This window comes from Mirounga angustirostris, unplaced genomic scaffold (assembly GCF_029215605.1).
Source record: "Mirounga angustirostris isolate CCGP_5_RB_7025 unplaced genomic scaffold, mMirAng1.0.hap1 SCAF_5, whole genome shotgun sequence".
NCBI classification, from domain to species: Eukaryota; Metazoa; Chordata; class Mammalia; order Carnivora; family Phocidae; genus Mirounga; species Mirounga angustirostris.
Window position 1 is genome coordinate 147,405,532 of NW_026991713.1, and position 22,806 is coordinate 147,428,337.

General features: G+C 45.4%; 1 protein-coding gene across 1 annotated transcript in view; it reads right to left on the reverse strand.

Annotated features, from left to right (window-relative positions):
• The window catches only part of GRIN2A (glutamate ionotropic receptor NMDA type subunit 2A), a 167,264-nt gene that overhangs the window by 41,650 nt on the left and 102,808 nt on the right, over nucleotides 1–22,806 (reverse strand). Inside the window, exons 10-11 of the mRNA XM_064590311.1 lie at nucleotides 20,498–20,658; nucleotides 503–690 (exon numbers count right to left, since the gene is read on the reverse strand). Of these exons, the coding sequence (XP_064446381.1) occupies nucleotides 503–690; nucleotides 20,498–20,658 (349 nt within the window). The remainder of the gene's footprint in view (nucleotides 1–502; nucleotides 691–20,497; nucleotides 20,659–22,806) is intronic.

A 22,806-nucleotide genomic window follows, 5' to 3' on the forward strand; every position in this document is an offset into this window, starting at 1 on the left:
TGAGATGAGGGGGCCGTCCTGGGCATTGTAAGGTGTCTGCCAGCATCCTTGACCTCTCTCCACTAGATGCCAGTAGCAAACGGCCTCCCAACCATGACAATCAAAGATGTCTCCAGATATAGCCAAGTGCCCCCCGGGGGGCAAAACTGCCCTGATTGAGAACTGCTACTCTAGGACAGGACCTATGAAGTCCTGCTATCAAGGCCCGAGGACTGCTCCGATTCCTGCTTTTTTTCCCCTAAACTTATTTGCTCAACTCCTTCCTCAATTCACTGAGATAGACACTTCTGCATCCTTAAAATAAGTTTCTTTGGAAAATTTTGTTGTCTAAAATTGGTTCCCATTATAAGCAACCTAGAAAACTATGGTATCATGTGAGAGGCACCCAATAAATAGTAAGCAAATGCATCATACAAAGATCCATTGGAAAGCCAATCAGCAAAGAGAGAGAGTGCAAGGGTGTCAAGTCCCCTGAAAGAAAGGGGGTCACCCAAGGTCTTACCATCACCCACAAACTGGAGCAGGGCCAGGTCAATCTGCCTCTTCCAAGGGGAGCCCTTCTGGAGGGCAATTCCGTAACCAGTGGTGGCAAAGATGTACCCACTCCCGATGGTCACCAGCTTGCAGCCTTCATCCCTCCCAGCCTTGTAATTCAAGACTGCCGCATCGTAGATGAAAGCGTCCAGTTTCCTGCAATGACAAAAAACCAGGGAGTCATGAGGATGGTGGGGTAACATTTTGGGGACCAGCTCCTGAGACCTGATCCAGCACCGCATGCTTTCTTTCACTCTGTACAGGGTGACTCATGGCCGCCCCATCCCCTCATCATAAAAGGATCTATTTTTAATGAGGAGATAAAAGCCAGAACCTTTTCTCTCCAAGTTACATACAAGAGGCAGCTAAATAAAGAAGAATCCTTATGCCCAAGTGAGTAAACAGTTGAGTTTGCTGGTTTGCTAAGTGTTTGCCCTTAGCACTCCCAACAGTGGGAAGCAGTGGCCTATTTAGAAAGGTTTGCATCAGACCAAAATAAACCATTAAGGTACAAGAGAATTTAGGGTAGGGTGCAAGAAGGGAGAGTGAGTGCATAGGAACGATGTCTTCCTCCCAAGGGAAACATGTTTACTATCGATTTATATTATAGAAATTATTATATAATAATTTTTAGAAACCCAAATATAGAAAATATCAAAACTACAATTAAAACTTAAATTGCCTCATAATTCAGAGGCAACCTCTGTTAACACATTGGTGAACAGCTTTCCAAATTTCTTATGTATGCACACATGCGTGTGTAAACACACACACTTTTTTAAATAAAGCAGGGATTGGCAAACTTTTTTCTGTAAAGACAAGATAATAAATAGTTTAAGCTGTGGGCCATGCGGTCTGTATCACAACAACTCCACTCTGCGGCTGCTGTAGCATGTTCTGGGCTGACCCGTGACCCTCCCCAAATTTGTATGTTGAAGCCATAAACCCCCGCACCTCAGAATATGATTTTATTTGGAGATAGGGTCATTGCAGATGTGATTAGTTAACATGCGCTCACACGGGGGGAAGGGAAGGCCTCCAATCCAATATGACTGATGTTCTCAAAAAAAGGGGAGATTTGACCACAGACACACACAGGGAGACCACCACCACCACGAAGGCTGGAGTTAACACAGCCACAAGCCGAGCAACTACCGGAAGCTGGGACAGGGGACTGGAACAGGTGCTACCCTCATGCCTTCAGAGCAGGCACAGCCCTGCTGCTGCCTTAATCTCAGACTTCCAGCCTCCAGAGCCATGAGACGGGAAATTCCCGTTGTTTAAGCCTCTCCATTAGACCTAGGAAGGCTAATACACAGCACAAGGGCAACCCTAAATAATACATAAATGAATGAATTCAGCTCTGTTCCCATAAAAGATTATTTACAAACACAGATTGGCCCGTGGGCCACACTGTGTCCTCGTTTCAACCTCCAAAGCGGCCTTTGCTTGTTGCAAACTACACAGAGTGAATGTATTTCCACGTCCATAAACATAGCGCTTTTTTTCCCCTTTGTTAATGGGTTTTTTTAATCAATGTATAACGCATATGCAATAAAGTGCAAGATAAATTTTTACACATGTGTACATCCTGGAAATCACCATGCAGATTAAGGCATCGAACGTTATTATCTCAGTCCTGCATGACCCTTCCCAGTCTGCATCCCCAAAAGGCAAGCGTTGAATCATCCCTCAATAGCATGGCTGTGAATCAGTCATTACCCAGGTCACCATCAGTGGGCGTGAGTATTGTTTCCAGTTTTTAGAGTTACTTCACAAGGCTGAAGTGATCACCCTTGCGCATGGGGATGGATGGCTCAAAACTAGGTAGGGATGGGGTGGCGATGACCTAAAGTAGGTAGGAAAGCTAAAACGGAGATTACTCAATGTATTGGTACTTTCTCAACTTCACTGCCTTGCTTTCCTTAACAAGAACACATAAAACAGGCAAAGAAAAATAAAAGTGGCAGGGAGAGGAGGTAAATTGTTGCATCCTTTCAGAGACAGCTGCTGAAGGTCTCCCGATGGGAACAAAACCATTTGGAATGTTTACGGCTGCATGCTTCATTTTAATTTTTTGTCTCTGTGATGGTTAGAGGTGGGGCAAGACTACAAGGCTCATCTCACCAACAAAAAGACTCTAAAGCCTTTCTCCCAAGGCTGTAGGATTGGAGGCTTGGTGTTAACACTTGGAGAGTATTAAAAGGAGATCAGATCATCCAAGTGGAAGGGAACGCAAACTAAGCCTCATTAATGGTGATGGTAAACCAGAGCTGATGAACCGAGAGGAAACAGACTTCTGGAAAGCCAGCAACACCGAGAGCTGTGGAAATATGGAATGGGGAGTTGAAAGCAATTTGTGTATGATGGCAGGGCCTGTGTGACAGGAGCAGTTGGGAGAGCAGGTAGAGGGGATCGGGTTTCTACTCTAGATTTGGATGATGGTGAGACCTTGGGAAAGTCACTTCCTTCTTTTTGATCGCAGGTTCCTCATCTGTGAGATGAGGTAGTCACCGTGGGCCTGCTGAGATACTCTTCCAGCTGCGGCATTCTGATTCCACAAGCCAACAGTCACCTTCTGTGACTATCAACAGGGCAACTGAGACTCTGGATGATATGAGTCACCTGAAGACTGCAGGCCATGGATGGTATTTGTCCTCTCGATGAAGCTTGGTTGCTTGCAACGTCAATACCTCAACGTATCAAAGTTGCCATGGACACAAAAACAGACACATAGATCAATGGAACAGAATAGAGAGCCCAGAAATGGACCCTCAACTCTATGGTCAACTCATCTTCGACAAAGCAGGAAAGAATGTCCAATGGAACAAAGACAGTCTCTTCAACAAATGGTGTTGGGAAAATTGGATAGCCACATGCAGAAGAATGAAACTGGACCATTTCCTTACACCACACACAAAAATAGACTCCAAATGGTTGAAAGACCTCAATGTGAGACAGGAGTCCATCAAAATCCTAAAGGAGAACACAGGCAGCAACCTCTTCGACCTCAGCCGAAGCAACTTCTTCCTAGAAACATCGCCAAAGGCAAGGGAAGCAAGGGCCAAAATGAACTATTGGGACTTCATCAAGATAAAAAGCTTTTGCAAAGCAAAGGAAACAGTCAACAAAACCAAAAGACAACCGACAGAATGGGAGAAGATATTTGCAAATGACATATCAGATAAAGGGCTAGTATCCAAAATCTATAAAGAACTTATCAAACTCAACACCCAAAGAACGAAGATTCCAATCAAGAAATGGGCAGAAGACATGAACAGACATTTTTCCAAAGAAGACATCCAAATGGCCAACAGACACATGAAAAGTGCTCAATATTGCTCGGCATCAGGGAAATCCAAATCAAAACCTCAATGAGATACCACCTCACACCCATCAGAATGGCTAAAATTAACAAGTCAGGAAACGACAGATGTTGGCGGGGATGCGGAGAAAGGGGAACCCTCCTACACTGTTGGTGGGAATGCAAGCTGGTGCAGCCACTCTGGAAAACTGTATGGAGGTTCCTCAAAAAGTTGAAAATAGAGCTAACATATGATCCAGCAATTGCACTACTGGGTATTTACCCCAAAGATACAAAAGTAGGGATCTGAAGGGGTACGTGCACCCCGATGTTTATAGCAGCAATGTCCACAATAGCCAAACTGTGGAAAGAGCCAAGATGTCCACTGACAGATGAATGGATAAAGAAGGTGTGGTATATATATACAATGGAATATTATGCAGCCATCAAAAGGAATGAGATCTTGCCATTTGCAACGACGTAGATGGAACTGGAGGGTATTATGTTGAGTGAAATAAGTCAAACAGAGAAAGACATGTATCATATGCCCTCACTGATATGAGGAATTCTTAATTGCAGGAAACAAACTGAGGGTTGCTGGAGTGGGGGGTGGGGTGGGAGGGATGGGGTGACTGGGTGATAGACACTGGGGAGGGTATGTGCTCTGGTAAGCGCTGTGAATTGTGCAAGACTGTTGAATCTCAGATCTGTACCTCTGAAACAAATAATGCAATATATGTTAAGAAAAAAAAAGAAGAAGAAGGTAGCGGGAGGGGAAGAATGAGGCGGGGGAAATCGGAGGGGTAGACGAACCATGAGAGATGATGGACTCTGAAAAACAAACAGGGTTCTAGAGGGGAGGGGGGTGGGAGGATGGGTTAGCCTGGTGGTGGGTATTGAGGAGGGCACATTCTGCATGGAGCACTGGGTGTTATGCACAAACAATGAATCATGGAACACTTCATCTAAAACTAATGATGTAATGTATGGGGATTAACATAAGAATAAAAAAATAAATTAAAAAAAAGTTGCCATGGAGATGCTGGGAACCTGGGTTTTACTGCGACCTTCCCACTCTCTTAATTCCTCAAAAAACAAATGAATACACACATAAATGTGCACAGAGGCATTCAAATGTGAAGGCCATCTGTTTGTGTTTGTGCGGTAAAACCTTTCCCTCTCCTGTTAACCCACCACACACTGATGCATGTCTGGGGTGGAATTCGAAAACTACACCTGGAAACGACATGAGAATTGCCTAACAGCAGCTTAAATCAGTATTTATGGACAGGCACAGATTTCTGCAAATCATTACCATATTTCATGACAAAATATTTTTTAGCTGAGAAACAGCCAGATGAACAGAAAGAAAACAGGAAGTTTTCTCAGGGAACCAAGTTTGCAAAAGTAAGAGGGAAGACAATCACAAAAGACATGAGTGAAACAATTACACACTGGTGTGCCTGGGTGGGCTGGGGGCCATGAAGGGCCATAAGTGGGCCTGCCCTCCATGGGCTGTCTCTGGTCTTGGGGCCACGTCAGAACCAAAATGAGGACAGCACATGAAGGAAACTACAGGGCTATGTGATCAATGATTCTAGAGAGCTGGGGACTAAATGCATGTTTAAAAACATGCCCCCTCTGATAGACATGGCTTGTTTGCATAGTGCTTTACAAAAGAGGGTCCAGTAGGGAGATATACAATTATTATTATTTTCCTATGTTGTCTATGAGCAGAGGAGGCTCTGCAAAGCAGCCTGAAGCCCATCAGTATTATTTCCAAATTCTGTACTTCAAACTCTCTAGGACAGCGCTGTCCAGCAGAGCTTTCTGTCTGTGCTCTCTAATATGGTGCTCTAATGCTCTCTATCTGTGCTGTCTAATATGGCTATCACGCACTGGAAATGTGGTTGGTGCAAATGGGGAACTGAGGTTTTAATTTTATTTCATTGCATTAATTTAGATTCTAACATAAATGGTCACACACAGCTGGTGGCTCCTTAAGTGGACAGCAGGGCTCTGGGTGGGCAGGGGAAGGCTTGCGGAGCAGGGCTCTGGGTTTCCTCCTCGCTCTGACTCCAAAAGGTCTACTTGCTCTGTTTTCAATTGGAAGAAAAATGTTGCCATCATTAAAAAGAAAAAACTAAGACTGGCTGACGTCCTCAAGAGAGTGCTCTGTGGTCAAAGACTTGGAGCAAGGGGCCTGTGTTTCTGAGCCCCAGTCTTCTCTCTGCAAAGCGGGGCAGACCATCTCTGCCCTCAGAGGGCTTTGGGAATAAAGAGAATTTATATAAGTGAGACGTGTGCACCATGCCTGCCACAAAACAAGTGCTCAAAACACATGGATGCAGTCAATTGAGTTCAGATTTTATGGCAACACTTATGGCATTTGCCACATTCTACGCATTCTCTGTGACCAATCCAGTCCTGGATACTTTACACGCATTATCCCATCCCACTGACTCCTCCTAACAGCACAAGGATGGATCTGCTGCTGCCATCCATCCCCATTGCCAGATGAGGAAACTGAGTCACTAAGAGGTCAGGGGATACAACGCCACCACCAGCTTCTCGGGGTCACAGCAGCATCTGGACTTCCACAGTCTGATGCCAAAGGCCACAGACATAACTGCTGTGACCATGACGTCCATGACGCTTGTGGGGTAAACAAAGGCACTTCTGTCTATTGCTTATGAAGTTCAAACTGGGGGGTTATAGCTCTAAGTCAAGCCCAGCATAATGGAAGAAGCAGCCAGGATGAGAGCAGACCAAGAAGGTTTAAAGAGCTCTGATGGGTTATTCAGCTTCATTTCTCTCTTTCCCAATAGGTGCACGGCCCCATGAGGTCCAGAGTCACCCCTGCAGAGACCTTCTCTTGCCCCGAGCACATCCTATGCCTGCCTCCAGGAGCCATTTAGGCATAGAGAGCCAGAGCTTCTTGTTGAAGGTAGAGGGTTAGGAAGAGAAAAGCCATCCGAAACTAAAGCCCGGTGTAGACCACAAGCATCTGGGAGCCCGGAGCTGAGATCGTGGGAGACAGGGATGGATCAGGCTGCAGTGCGGTAATTGGCAGCACACCCCCCAGCCTGGCCCCCCTGGTTTGCGGCAACACAGATGAAAGGCTGGCCCTGCAGGAGAGAGAGTCTTGGGGCTCACAGCAGTCGGCTGGAAGCTCGGGGGCTCCCAGGTAAGGAAGTCAGTTCTGCTTCTCGGCTCCGTGTTTCCTGCTCCTGGCTTTTCAAGAGGAAACTGTCTTTGACCCACCTTCCTAGCTCCCGCCCATGGCCCATGGCTGTCACTGGCTGAAAGCTTCTCCCCCGGGTCAGGGGGTGCTCTAAGGAGGGGGTGTGAGAACGGTGATGGGGACAAAGCACCTCCCCGGCCCCCTTCTCTGCCTTCACTCCCCACAGAAGGGGGATCTCCTCTTCAAACATTAGTGACAAATGAAAGGACCCCTCGGCTTCCCAGCCTCAGGGCTGGGACAGAACCAGAGCCTGGAAGGGAGCCGTGCCCTGCCGTGCTGGTGACAAGACATGCCCACACCGCCTGCCGGGTGCTGTGGGGGTGCCGTCGGTGCCGTCACTCTCCCTATCACCTGTCACGGGGGATGGTCCTCAAGGAAAGCAAATGATTAAAAACGACAGTAATTCGGCACGAGAGGGGGAAATAAGATCTCTGTGAAGAAGCCAAGTAAGGAGGAATCTGCACAGGTTCCCTGTGCGACTTTAACCCCGCAGTTTCCTGCCAGAGTTTTTGACAGCTCTCAAGAGCTGCTCCAGCTTTCTCGAGTGTCGGTCTGACCCTGTCACTTCGGTCGGTCTCTCGTGTACCTGCGTGATGCCTGCAAGTTCACTCGTGGCCCTAAGATGGTCTGAGGGTGCCTCGGCTGCCCCCTGCTCAAGGGCAGGCTGTGGCCCCTTCGGGGAAAGGGACCTGGCTCCTGATATTTCCTAATCAAAAGTTTCTGGTTTTAGCTCATCATCTCCTTATGCATGTTTTCAGATGCTCTCTGGGGGTCTCAGCACATTTAAAGGCTAATTATATAGTTAAAGTTAATTATTCATTCATTAACATTCAAGAAGCCTTTAACAAGACATTGACTTGTTCTGATGAACTGATGAAACTGGAGTGTGTGTATGTGTGTGTGTGTGTGCATGTGTGCGCGCCTGTGTGTGTTTTGGAGTCTAGTCTCAAGTGTTATGACAATTAAACATCTCTTTGATAACGGAATGTACTTTTTTAGGTCCCATCAAAGCCTTGTGGGGGAAGGGAAAGGCTTCAGCCAGCAATTTAAGCCTGTCAGCACGTTGGGGCAACAGCGAGCAGGGGAGGGTGGGGGGTTGGCGCTCAGGTCACTCTGCCGGGTCCGTGAGTGAGATCCTGTCCTGGGACCTCTCTGAGCTTCGGTTTTTCTCACCTGTAAGATGGGGAGCTAACACCTCTCTCCCGGGGCGGCAGGGGGGGCTGTTGGTGGGTGAAGATGGAAGTGAAGGTGTTCTGTAAATTCAGGTGCAGACTCAGGATGCTAGCATGGCGGTGATGACATCATCGGGCACAGAAGCCAGGGCGGTGTAGATCCTTCACCAGCCCCCAGACACAAGGCTGTTGAGGGGTGCAGGGTGTTCACCGGCCCAAGAAGGGGTACCACTGGGGCATGATGACCTTTGGAAGTGCCTGCTTCGGGAGGAGACAGCGTGCACAGAGACCGTACCTGCCATCAGCCCTGGATGGTTTAAAAGTGGCTTTAGGAAGATGGCCTGGAATCACATTTGGACTCTGAGTTTGTGAATACAGCTGTAAAATCAGTTATATGGACATGGCTGCATTTTCACAAAGGAAATGTTTTGGGGTTTTTTGTTGTTGTTTTTTTTTTTTTGCAAATGCCATTAAGCTAATCTAATCCTAAATCGATGTCTCCCATGGCCTAAATTGTTTCCAGCAATTTTTGGAACCCGTTTTCACTGGGATCAATTCCTTTGTGTTTACATTTTATAAGGATTTGATTCACTGATCAACATTGGGACCACAACAAACTTTACTAATTTATAGCTGCTGCCAGTTGGAGTTTCTTGTGTGGTTATTATTTCCACTAAGTTCAATTCTCCTGGGTCAGAATTGTGTAGACTCAAATTTGCTGAGGAAGATTCAAGTCACCTATGGATTTTTAGTCAGTAACAAGTTTCACCCTGTGTACTTTTAACTGTTGTCAGTTTAATTTGCGTCGATCACATCTACTGGTAATAGTCACTGTGAACTGGGTTTAGAAAAGACCGATGGTTAGTATTTATTTATTTTTAAAAGATTTTATTTATTTATTTATTTGAGAGAGAATGAGATAGGGACCATGAGAGGGGGGAGGGTCAGAGGGAGAAGCAGACTCCCCGCTGAGCAGGGAGCCCGATGCGGGACTCGATCCCGGGACTCCAGGATCATGACCTGAGCCGAAGGCAGTCGCTTAACCAACTGAGTATTTATTTTTTCACTGAGAACCTTCTTAGCAATTTTGTGAGACAGAGAAAGGCAGAGAAGGGGGGAGACAGAGTGGGAGGGAGAGATATGGACAGAAGCAGGCACCAAGCAAAACAGGAAGACAGAAAGAATGGGAAAAGGAGGAGTCAGAAAAAGAGACGGGGAAGGGGAGACAGAAGGACACAGACGGAGAAATAAGAAGAGGAGGATGGACTTATGGAGAAAGAGAGAGAAATGAAAGCAAACATGGGAGATGCCGTGCACCCTTTGCCTAGTGACTAATAACCTCAAAAGTAAGAAACAGTTTAAAAAAATACAGCAAATCCCTGCTTTGTTTCTGTTAAGTTTAACACTGGACCCAAACTAACCACATCCAAGGAGTTGATAGATCATGTAATGCTGTCTTTTACTTTTTCAGGTAAGGAAACTGAGGCCCCAAGATCCCTGCCCACGTCAGGTGAGTCTGTATCTTTCTCTAAGCCTTGATTTCCCCACCTGACCAGGAGGTATACTGGTTGGATGAAGTAACGACTATAAATTTGGTAAATTCTAAAGCGCTAGGCAAATGCTATTCTTCTTCACCCTATAACTCATGTTCAGACATTGGAAAAATACTGATTCCTTATGGAATATAAATCTCTTCCATAGAGTTCCTTAGATTACACTCTTCAGGGGTTGGGATCATGTTAACCATTCTACTGCCATTCCCATGGCATATTATAAAGAATGCTCAAAAATGTTTTCTTTGTTCAGACTTTTTTTGAGTGTTTACTCGGTGCCAGACACTCTGTTGTTTGCCTGCATACCTCATTTAATCCTACAACGTTCTCCTAAGCAGAGGAGCCAAAATTAGCATCATTTTTTGAATACAAAAACTGGGGTCTAAGAGGTTAATTAACTTATCCAAGGTCCCACGGCTGGACTTTGGCAGAGGGGGATTCGAATCCAGGATGCTCAGCTTGAAAGCATCACATTACCCTGCTGGTAGTAGAGCATAGTATAATGATGATGCCGAACTGGTCACACATCAGAACTGAAGGATGGGGCATCTTGAAGACCAAAAAACATGAAAATGAAAGAAAGAATGGAAAAAGAATCAACATTTGATAAAATGCTAGTATGTGTCAAGATACAGTGCCGAGTACTTTCCCCAAAGTCAATTCATTAAATTCCAGGGGACAGAATTGTACGGATGTGGGAAAAGCTCAGAGACGGTATTTATTTGCCTATGGTCACACAGCTGGTCATTATCGCAGCCAGGATACGAAGCTACTTATTTCTCCCTCCAAAGTACATGTTCTGTACCAAGAGCCCACTCAGAAAATAAGTAAATCAATCAATTAGCCGAATAAGACTAATGTTCAAGAAGGTGTATAAATACTTTGACTCAGAAACTCTACTTCTTGCAGTCATGCCTAGAGAACTCGTCTGGATTTTTAACACAGCCACGTGACCGGCAGCCCCCAAAGGGAAATGGTCAAACAGACTGTGATGTATGTATACCACGGGATTCTTCCCAGCAGTCCAAAGAGGATGAAGGCAAAACAGACCTATGGATACAGAAGACTCTTCAAAACGTATTATTAATTGAACACCAAACTGTGATATTCTGCACAGAGTTTGACAGCATCGCACAGAATGAATTGATAATTATGTGTGGACATAGATATATACGCAAATGCGTATAACAAAGGTTTAGGAGAAATGCCATGTAATACCCAACAGATAACAGTGCCTACCTGGCTCTGTGTGTATGTGTGTGTGTGGGGGGGTGTGGTTTGGGATTGGGTCATGGTCAAAGGGATGCTTATTTTTCCTTATTTTTGTTTTTTTACAGTGAGAATTTATTTTGCAACGAGACACAGTACAGCATATCGGTGAAGGGCATGGGTGCTAAGACCAGCTCTGAAGCTCACCAGCCCTTGCCTGTCCGGTCCAGCCCCCCTGCCTCATGGCAAAGGTGTCCAACTCTCCCAGAGCTGTTCGCTTGTCAGATAAGCAGAGAGTTAGCACTTAGGGGGAGAAAGAGATGCCGGGTTGAGTTTGAAAGCCAGCTCTGCCCACTCACTTAACCTTTGGACGAGTTTGCTCTTCTGTAAAGTGGAGGGAAGGCCTATTTGGCAGAGTCAAAGTGGGATGAAATGAGATCATATGTTCGAAGTCTCCATGTGAGTTCAGCAGGCAGGAAGAAGAGGCAGGCCCTCGGGAGAGGGAATAGGCCAGGGAGCTCTTGCCCCTTCGTGGTCTCGGGGAGGAACTTCTAACCACATGTATCCCAATATAAGAAATACATCCTTTTTTTGGGGGGGGTTGTTTTTTGAGGGGTCCGTGAGTTCCTTTCTTCTCCCCATCTCAATGGAAGGAGAAATACTGCCCCCTTTTAAAGCAGCATTAAGATTTTCAAGGGAAATAAAAGACATTTTTAAGGTTAAAGTATGAACAAAATTGGTTCTGGGTTTTGGACAATAGTGGGCCATTAGAAAGCAGGCTAATTGGGCAGTGTTACGGGAATGTTCATAATTATTATTTTAACTTGCAGCTCAAAGCATGGGCCCTGGAGCACGTGTGACCCGGACAAGCTACTCACTCTCTCTCTGCCTATTTCTTCCATTGTTAATGGGAAAATCATGATAGTCATTCTCTCATAGCATTGCTGTGAGATTTAAATAGTGCAGGCCAAACAGGACACTACCTGGCATGTAGGTAAGCTCCCAATAAATGTTACCTGTTACTTAGAAATACCTCGCTTAGTTCCCAAAGCAATTCACATAGCCTATTCCAATTGCAACAGAATAAGGTTTAAACATATGGATAAAACAATCTGATTGAGTTAAGGGAATTCAAGAGTTAAGGCTCGTGGCTAAGGCCTTAGGGAAAGTCAGGAAGCAGATAGGACATAAGCTCTCCGCAGCGGCTCATAGAGGATCATACACTGAGCTCTGAATTACGGCGCAGCTCAAGAAAAAAGAAAACGCCAAGCAGTTATAGGGATTGTGTTGTCCGCCAGATCGAAACATGCCTTAAAGTGGAGGAAAAGCAACGCTGTTCAGGGTGCAGATGTCCAAGAGATGGTGGAGGACAGCGTTCTCAACAAACTGGTCTACAAAAATGGTATCAGCAAGCTTTCTTTCTTTTTCTTTTTTTTTTTTTTAAAGATTTTATTTATTTATTTGACAGAGAGATAGAGAGACAGCACAAGTAGGCAGAGTGGCAGGCAGAGGGAGAGGGAGAAGCAGGCTTCCTGCCGAGCAGGGAGCCTGATGTGGGGCTCGATCCCAGGACCCTGGGATCGTGACCTGAGCCGAAGGCAGCCGCTTAGCTGACTGAGCCACCCAGGCGCCCCATCAGCAAGCTTTCTAAAAGCTATTTCCTGTAGGGGCCTCCAGTGCCAGCCAAAGGAGAATGAAAATGCAGAGCAATGACAGTTAAATTAATATTCCTCTCGCTTGGTGAAATATCTCCTGGTCGTTAAATGTGAAAACAGTCCAACAAAACGGTACAGGCTCAACTGAGGAAAGCAAGGCAGGGATTTTGCGCGCACCCTGATTCAGTGTGTAAGCTGTACGAACACGAGACAAACACCAGGAGGAAATGAAGTGTGGTGTTCAGAAGAAACTTTTTTTCTGAGAATTGCAAGTGATACTTCGGTTGCAGAACATTTGCTATAGGGGTGCCTGGGTGGCTCAGTCGGTTAAGTGTCTGCCTTCAGTTCAGGTCATGATCTCAGGGTCCTGGGATCGAGTCCTGCATTGGGCTCCCTGCTCAGTGGGGAGCCTGCTTCTCCCTCTCCCTCCGCGTGCTCATGCTTTCTCTCTCTCTCTCTCAAATAAATAATAAATAAAATCTTTTAAAAAAAAGATAAAAAAAACACTTGTTCCATGTACAAGGATAAAAAGGACACCATATAATCATCTGGCATTATCTCTGATAATGTTTTGGTGTATTTCAGTTTTGTATCCTTTTTCTCTCTCTCTGTCCTCTCTCCATCTCTGGGTCTACAGAATTGGAACCCCACTTTACACTTCCCCCCCATTTGTTCCTATTTTTGACACTTTATGGGTGGCCTTGAAAACCCACTAGTGTAGTTTTAATCGAGTTTAACAAGAAGTAATTGCAACCACACACACACACACGCACGCATGCACTCACACAAAAAGCTGCCTGTGCTTTCCTGAGTTTTTATTAAGGAAAAAATTCCTAACACTGTGATGTGGTAGCAATTACTTTTAAGCTTTATTTGCAATGTGGGGGTGGATCTCAGAAAGCACGTCACTGTCTCTCTGATTTTCTCTGGAGATGATGCTATCCCACTTAGGACAATGGCTCACCGCACCCTCATTCTATGCCTGCGCTCGAACTCCGCAGCTGAAAATGAACCTCTGAGTTTGATTCTGCGTGCTTGATAAAATATAGTGAATAAAACCTGCCCAAATGGCATCCTGGAAAGAACATGTTCTGCCTAGCAGCTAACCATCAGGGAGGATCCTTATGCCTTCCCAGTCTACTTTTGCCTTGGCAATCTCCACATCTCCAGACCAGTTTCTTTTGAGGATGGAAATGAGGATGCTGTGACCTCCTCAACTCTCAGACAGTCATATACTGACTATACATACTCTACTATATATAGTATAAAATAGATGTATATCATATGCAGTATTAAATATGCATATATACACACACACACATATATAATATATAACTTCAGTCTCCAATTCTTCCCTGAGCTCTAACCTCTTACACCCAACCACCTGGCTGGCACTGCCAAGGGGAGGCAAACCCAGTAATAATTCTTAATAATTCTACAATGTTGTTACTTAGTTAAATAGACTTTTGAGTAACTTAGTTAAGCTCAGGTTCTTCATCTCTTAAGAGAGATAATAATGGTACCCAGCTCATAAGAGTGCTGTGCGGAGGGGCACGTGGGTGGCTCAGTCAGTTGAGCATCCAACTGTAGATTTCAGCTCAGGTCATGATCTCCAGGTAGTAGGATCAAGCCCTGCGTTGGGCTCCACGCTCAGCGTGGAGTCTGCTTGAGTTTCTCTCTCCCTCTCCCCTCCCACTTGTGCTCTCTCTCTCTCTCTAAAACAAAGAAAGGGATCTTTAAAAAAAAAAGAGAGAGAGTGCTGTGAGGATTAAATGAGATTATGCACATGAAGCACCTCACAAACTGTTAGGTTTCTATCAGTGCAGAGATGAGATGGGTCTGTGATGCCGCTTTCCCAAAGGCACTTCCAAATGAACATGCCCCAACTTTCTTCCATGCCTTTGCTCCTTCTGTGCCCTCCTCCCGAAATGCCCTTCCTCTTCCCTGTCCTGTCTGCTCCAGACAGAACACCATCTCTCCGTATGCGACTACTGAACCTCTTAAAAGCCATGGACGACCTGTATCTGGGTCACCAGAAGTGCTAATAAAAACATGCGTTCCCGGACCCCACTGGCTTGGAGACTCTGTGCTCTGGAATAGGGGTTCAATGCCCACCTGTACCACAAACACAGTCCTGACACATTCAAGTAGCTGTAGCCACTCTCCAGTTTATTTTTACAGACACGCCACTGAGCACAATGCGAGCCTTGCAGTACATGCTTATGGGTCAAAAGGCAACCCTCGCTCCCAATTCTTCTCTCCGACTACTCAATGTAAGGGAAGCCGAAAGATGCCTGCCGGTTTCCCAACATTGCTGGGCTGGGAACAAAATCAGATAGATAGGGAACCGGGAGGCCGAGGGCTAACGACTGATGCTTCTAAAGGAAATTAGGACTTTTCATAAACTTATATACAAATAACTGAACATGAACATCAGTTAAAATAAACATAAACCATCCCACTGTGTCGTGAAATATGAGGCTCTTTGGAGTCCTGGGGATGTCGATTGTTTAATTTAAATCTGGCATTAAGTGCTATGCTTGTACTTTTGCCCACTTGCCAAAACTGCTTGGAGAACATCAGCTCCTGATGATGGAGCATTTGTAAATCTAAATCTGCCTCCACTCATTTCAGCTTCAGCTCCCTCTTCTAGAGCAGATGTTCTGAAAAGTGGGATCAGCACCCCTCAGAATCACCTGAGGATTCCCCGGCCCCGTCCCCTGCCCCCGGAGTCTCAGGTTCTGTTGGCTCAGTGGGGCTCTGGAACCCACAATTTTTTTTTAGCACCCCTACTGACTCAGACTCAGGCCACACTCCGAGAAACCCTGGTCTAGAAAGCTGTGGTCACGAACCACTCGTCTGTCCTTGGTTCAGGAGAGCCCCGCATGTCCCAACAGACCTATTCCTGAAAAATCCTATCTCTGTCGATGTTCACAAGTCAAATCTTGTTTTCTCATTGATTTGCCCTATCATTTCTGGGATGGTTTCTCTCTATTTATCTTCAGTTTCAATAAACAATGAAACTGTACTTAGTTTCAAGTTTCTCTCTACTTATGCTCTTAAAGCAATTATGGATCCCGGGGATAAGCTACATGGTTATATTGATTGGTCTACTTTTTATATGCTGTCTTAATAAAACATGTTGAGGGAATGAACTCCTTTAGAACAGTAGTTCTCAAAGTTCGGCATGGATCGAAATCCCTGAAGCAGGAGGATGCTTGTTGAAATGCAGACTCACAGGCTCTAGCACTGGAGAGAAGATCCTGTGTTGGACCCAGAACTTGCATCTAATGTGTAACCATGTGATTCAGGTGGGGTTGGCTCATGGGCGAGGCCTGGAGACCCCCCAGCTTTGAAGAGTTATTCTACATCCTTTCTGCTAACTGACAGTGTTTATATACATGGCTTGTCTGGATTCTGTATTTTTGGAAAGTTCTAAATGAAGTGTTTGACACAAATAAGAGAATATCAGAACCATTTCAGAGACCAAAGAATTCAGTGTTTTCGCTTTTTAGATGGGAAACTGAGACTCAGAGACATGACATGACTGACCCAAGGCCACAGCTTGCTAATGACAGAACCTGGATGGAGACCAAGCTGGGACTCTTAACCATAATCCAAGGCCTCACTTGTGTTCTAGGCCCTTTCAGGCTCCATAAAGGAGCCTCCGCATCCACTGACCCTGGTGTACATGCCCACGTCTTCACTGAGCAGCAGATGCCACAGACCCATGTGCACCCAGGCAGGACCGAGCAGCTGAGCTAGATGCTCTGGGTTTTCTAAGCCAGGGATTACTGGATTTTAGGGTCCTGGGGGCCCCATAAAGGGAATGTCCTCCAGTTTAACAGTTCAGGGGTGCATAGGATAGGGCTCTTCTCTCTACCTTCCAGAGGGATGGAAACTTCTAGAGATGCTATGATGAAGGAGGGGAATGACTATATTTTTAAAGCTGGGTGGTGGGTACATGAGGAGTTCATTTTGTTATTATTACTCCTTCAACAATATATCCCCATGATATTCACTCTTGTGAAATTATTTCATGCTATGCATCATATTTTAAAATAACCTATTTCATGATGAAAAACGTAAAAAGCAAGCGAGGCGTGAGAGGGAAGGAAAAGATCAGAAGCAAGGTGACGTAGACACTTGAAGGACAGAAGTCTTGGAGGAGGAGGAAGAGAAGACATGACCCACATGGAGTTGGTCAGATCTCGGGGTGGTTCTGTGGTGGCATTTTGCTTCCCATAATCACTCGGGGGTTGGAGTCATGGCTCACACTATCCCCCAAGAGGAAGTCCAAATGTGAAAACTGACACCAGAATAGAAGAAAACATGAGAAAGTAACTTTCTGCCTTTGGAGTGAAGAAGGACTTTTGAATTACGACTCAGAATCAAGAAGCCTTAAAAAAAGATTGATAAGTTTGACTGTAAAAAAAAAAAATTGGCATGGAAAAATAATACCATCTGGATGCTCAAAAGATAAGAAAGCTGGGAACACCATTTGTAACCATACCACAAACAAAGGGCTTATTTCTCCAATATATAAATTAGTAAGAAAAAGACCAACAGACCAATATAAAAAAAAAATAATGAATGTTTTCAAAAAAGGAACTGCAGAAGGCTTTTAGTTATGCACACTGGTTGATCTGGAGGGACAGAGGGCACTCAGGAAATGTGCCCCCTGTGGGGGGTACCAGGCAGAAGAGAAACAGTGTGGGAGCAAGGTTCTTCACTGTTTATCTTTTCACACAATACGTTTTGATTTTGAATTATGTAAATGTGCTCTCTATTCAAAATTTAATTTAATTAACTTAAATAATTAACCAAGCAGCTTGTTAAACCAGTAAGTGGTTTTTCCCAACCTCAATTCCACTGAAACTGAACCTCCTGTAATGAGCACAGCCAAGCCCTCACTCTTACGGGAGTGGGGAGTTCTTTCTTTCTTTCTTCCTTTTTTTTTTTTTTTAAAGATTTTATTTATTTATTTGAGAGAGAGAGAGAGAGAGATTACAGACCTGTACCTCTGAAACAAATAATACATTATATGTTTAAAAAAAAAAAAAGAAGATAGTAGGAAGGGAAAAATGAAGAGCGGAAATTGGAGGAGGAGATGAACCATGAGAGACTACGGACTCTGAGAAACAAACTGAGGGTTCTAGAGGGGAGGGGGGTGGGGGGATGGGTTAGCCCAGTGATGGGTATTAAGGAGGGCATGTATTGAATGGAGCACTGGGTGTTATACGCAAACAATGAATCATGGAACACTACATCAAAAACTAATGATGTAATGTATGATGACTAACATAACAAAATAAAATTTAAAAAAAGTATAACAGGAAAAAGAAAAGAGAGAGAGAGAGAACACAAGCAGGGAGAGGATCAGAGGGAGAAGGAGAAGCAGGCTCTCTGCTGAGCAGAGCACCCGATGCCAGACTCAATCCTGGGACTCTGGGATCATGACCTGAGCTGAAGGCAGATGCTTAACCGACTGAGCCACCTAGGTGCCCGCAGAGTTACTTCTTTAAAAAAGACTCCTACCTCTCCAGCTCTAGTTTCTGAGCTTAATGTAACAGCACAAAACATCCCCCACACGGAAGACTGAGTATAGGGCAAGCCCGCCATCTGCCCAAGTTTGCTGGGATGGATGTCATAATTCTTATATGGCTTCCAGAAAACAATTTGTACAATTTATGGCCAGGAACTGTTTCCATTTCCCAACTCCTTTTTGTTTGAATTGTTTTTTAAAAAATGGGAAAAGAAAGAAAACAACACATTTTGTGCACTGGGTGACAGATGGATGGAGAGGGGGTGAGCTAGGCTTCACCCGCTGTTTCTAACCATTGTCATCCATGTTTGTGTTCACGGTCTGTCCCAAGTGATAGTATATGTTGATAAAAAGACCATGGAAGAAAGAAACAAACAAAGCCCCTATCTGGGGCTCAGCTGGAAAGTCATCAGAATTTTCTGATCTCTACTAAAATGCAACATACATGCATCCTATAGCTTGGCGACTCCTGTTTTAGGTACATACCGAGACCAACGTGCTCCCTCGTGCAAGGACAGACCTGGCTGAGAATACCCCTAGGAGCCCTCCCCGCCATAGCCCCGAATGGGACACTACCCCAGTGTTCACCAAGACGAGAAGAGATGGATGACTTTGGGGCATGTCCCCATCCTGAAATTCCCCACAGCAATGAGAATGAAGGCCCAGAGCTGAAAGAAGACAGAAAAGAAAATGTCCAGTGCGATTTCATTTACATGTGAGAACAACAGACCAAAAGAATCCACAGCTTTAGAAGCGAGACCAGCCACTGGAAAAGGGTGTGGTGGGCCTTCTGGGGACTGGCTACGTCTTGTGAATGGACCTGGATGGTCAGTTTGTACAAAGTCCTCAGGCACTATACCTCATATGTGTATCCTTTCTGCCCTCGTGTTACGCTCGAATAAAACGTTTTTAAAAATCACCCCGAGCCAGAATGAGAAGAGTGTGGGTGAGTTTGGGATAAGTCATGGGCTTGGCTTTTCGAGCCCCTGCTGAGGTGATGAAGAGATTCCACAGAAACTGAAGAGACAAAATGCTACCAACCAAAGCTCCTGGAAAGCACACAGGGATGGGGCTTGAGGGTTTAGAGGGGGCCCGTCTGCCCCACCAGACACGAGGGAGCAGCCCCAGTGGGCCTGCAGAACAGGTGAGAGGAAGAGGCTGCAGATGAAGTTCCAGGGTAACTTACAACAGTCATGTCTCACCGCTCAAGAATCCCTGATGACCCACATGGCCCACGGAAATTTGTCTTCTGGATAAGCAACACTGCCTTCGTGAAAGAACTTCATTTAGAAACAGAATCGTTTTGAACGGGACCCTCCCAAAAATGCATTTTGCACATCCCTGACATTGTGAAGGCCCTGTTATGAGTCCCATCTTACAGATGAGGCTGAGAACAATGAGGCATCTGCCCCAAGTCAGAAAAAATAGCAGTGGGGGGTGGGGAGAAGAGGTACACTCCAGCTTCATGTCCTAAACTCCTCGCCTCTGTGCCATCTTTTCTAGACAGTTCCTTATCACGGGAGTGCTATGCTGTGCAATGTCAACAGGTAGACAGGAACCTTAGCTGTGGGTGCCTGGGTGGCTCAGTTGGTTAAGCAACGGCCTTCGGCTCAGGTCGTGATCCTGGAGTCCCGGGATCAAGTCCCGCATCGGGCTCCCTGCTTGGCGGGGAGCCTGCTTCTCCCTCTGACCCTCCCCCCTCTCATGTGCTCTCTGTCTTTCTCATTCTCTCTGTCTCAAATAAATAAATAAAATCTTAAAAAAAGGAACCTTAGCTGTAGCTTTAGAGACACTGAGTTCACCTTGCTTTTCTCTCCCCGTTTCCTTTCTCCTTTGTCAATGTGATACTGTCAGCTTTCACACAAAGCTGCACCCCAAAAACTCCTACCTAAAATCAGAGAATAATCTATAGCACTTATTTTCAGCACTTTAAATAAGCTAACAAACTCTTTAGATCTTTCTCTTTGGCTGAGAGATCCCACGGAGTTGGACCACATTCTTTATTAGTTTAAGAAACTCCTCTGGTTCTCTGCATTTCAAAGCGTCCTGGATTTGCTTTTCCTTAATGCAACTCAGAAGGAAGCCTGTGATGCTCATCAGATTCACAAAAGCAGCTGTCAACTGGGGTTCATCTTAACCGCAGCTGCTTTCCAGAAAATACAGAGCTGAGGGTAGATAAGCACCAAGGCACAAAGACAGTCATTTTCTGTGAGGTTTATGGGCTGGCAGGCCTGCGGAGGGAAAAAAAAAAAAAAAAAAGAAAGCAACCCATCATCCTTACCCTGTTTTCAAGCTGACCAAGGCATCCTCCACTCCCTTCTGATTGAATTTGGTCATGTACTGATGCATGTAGGGGTAGTTATTACGAATGTTTCTCTCAGTACTGCCGTTAGGCACCGTGCCAAATCGGAAAGGTGGGGAATAGTCGTGAGGTCTCTGAAACTGGAGAGAGAAAGAGAGAGAGACGGACAGACAGACAGGGCAGAGACAGAGAGAGAAGGAGGAGAAGTCAGCCACCATTCTGTCTTGTGTCAGGGGTTCAACATTCGCATGCCTTAGCACAGGACAGCTGAAAAACCATACATTTCTGGGCTTCCTTTTTTATTTAACCACACCTGCCACTAGCCTGTGAGCTCTAGGTGGTTAGAAACAGCGTCTATCTCGTTCCCACTGTCCCCCAGTGCCTAGCAACGGGGCTGGCTGGGTGTGCGAGAGATACTTGTTGGATTGACTTTTTCAGTGCTGTTATAGAGATTAGCCTCACGGTGGGCACGCAGGCCATGCTTGGGAGACGCTAACTGAGCTGGAATTAAGGTACTGCTTTACTCAGCTCATTTATCTATCTTCTGGTGAAATTTTCTGCTTTCCCCACCAATCGCTCCCTCCTCTGAATCCCATTGACAACTGCCGTCACCTCCCCCAGGAAATGATGAAGAGAAACCGAACATGTCACCCTGAAATATGCCTCTTTGGCATAAGGATCCTCGTAGGCTAGTTATTTTTAAGAAACAGCAGACGCAGGAGAAGCTCTGAAGAGAAGTTAACCCTTTCCTAAGAGGCATTTAAGGGAAAGCTCTACATAGAGGGCTGTCTTCCTCTCAGCACCTGGAAAAGGAAGATGACTCAAACTCTAGAAACTCTTATCAGTGTTGAAGGCACCAACTTAAATCTGCATGATAACCTCGCCCTTGTTTACTATGCTTTTCCTGACAACCTCCCATCACTGGCCTCCCCACCCCAGCTCCCAACATCTCTTTTGTGGTTAGCTGGAGGGGGTGTTTAAGCTGGTGGCTTGGGCCATTTTGGGGAGGTACTCGGTTTTCCTGGGCATACCCCATGTCTACAGAAGGTATCCACGCTGTTAAGCTTCTGTTTATTTTTTCTCCTGTCAATCTTTTATTACAGAGGTGTCTCAGCCAAGAACCTAAAAGGGTAGAGGAAAAATTACTTTTCTTTCCCTACAATGACTGTATGTTTCCATTCACTCATTCTCCACTCACCCATTCATTCATGCATGCATGCATCCAATACTTATTGGGGGCCTAATATATTCCAGGCATAATGGCAGGCTCCATGAACATATCTTGAGCTGAAGTTCTTCCTAACCATTAGCTTCGTGGGTATGCCCATGTCTTGTACAGCTCTCAGGCCTCCAAAAGGGTTCGATGTCCATATTCTGCTTCTCTTCCCTGACTGACCGATATTGTCTGTTCCCAACTTTAGCGTTTGGGGCAACCCAACCAGATTCGGAGTCAAGAGTACTAGGTCTGAGTTCCAGACACACAAATAAAATCTAGAGTCCGCACAGGGCAATAGGTACAAGTGTGAGCTCAGGTTCAGAGGTTAAAAAGTCAGGTTCTATCATTTACGAACTGTGGGACCTTAGATAAGGCACTTCACACTGCCTCTATTTGTTTCCTGTCTCTAGAGTGGAAAACATACCAGTACTTCCCTTGTAGGGTCAATGGGAAGTTCTAAAATTGTTAAAGTTTGTCAAGTAATTAAAATAGTGCCTGGAACAGAGTTAGGACTCAGAACTAATTACTATTACTTTTTATTTTTACTATTAGCATGGGCAAAAAAGTACCCTGGGCTTCATTTTTCCACGAGATACGAAATTCTGGAACTATAATGACCAGCACTTTTTGAGGACTTGCTTGGGGCCAGCACTGTGCCAAGGACTTTACAAATGTTACAAATTTCATCCTCATGAGGAATCTGCCAGGTAGCTAATCTTAGAGGCTCCATTTTACAGATGAAGAAACCGAGGCTCAGTGAGGTTACATGGCCTGTTTAGGATCCCACTGCTTGTAAGTAGCAGCCCAGAATTCAACCCTACATATGCCTGTCCTCATGAGCCCTGTCATTCCTCACAGACCGTCAATAGTAACGCCTCCTCTTTTAGAGGGAGGACCTTGAGACCCACAGAAGGGAAGGACCACGGTGGGACCAGGGCCAGGATCCAGAGATGTCTCACACTTCCAGCCCAGCCTGTCTTCCATGCAGCTCAGAACTGCTGGAGAAGGCGTCCGAGTTTACCCGAGTCAGGTGGACTGAAAACATCATTCTTTCTTCCAGACTCACACTTCG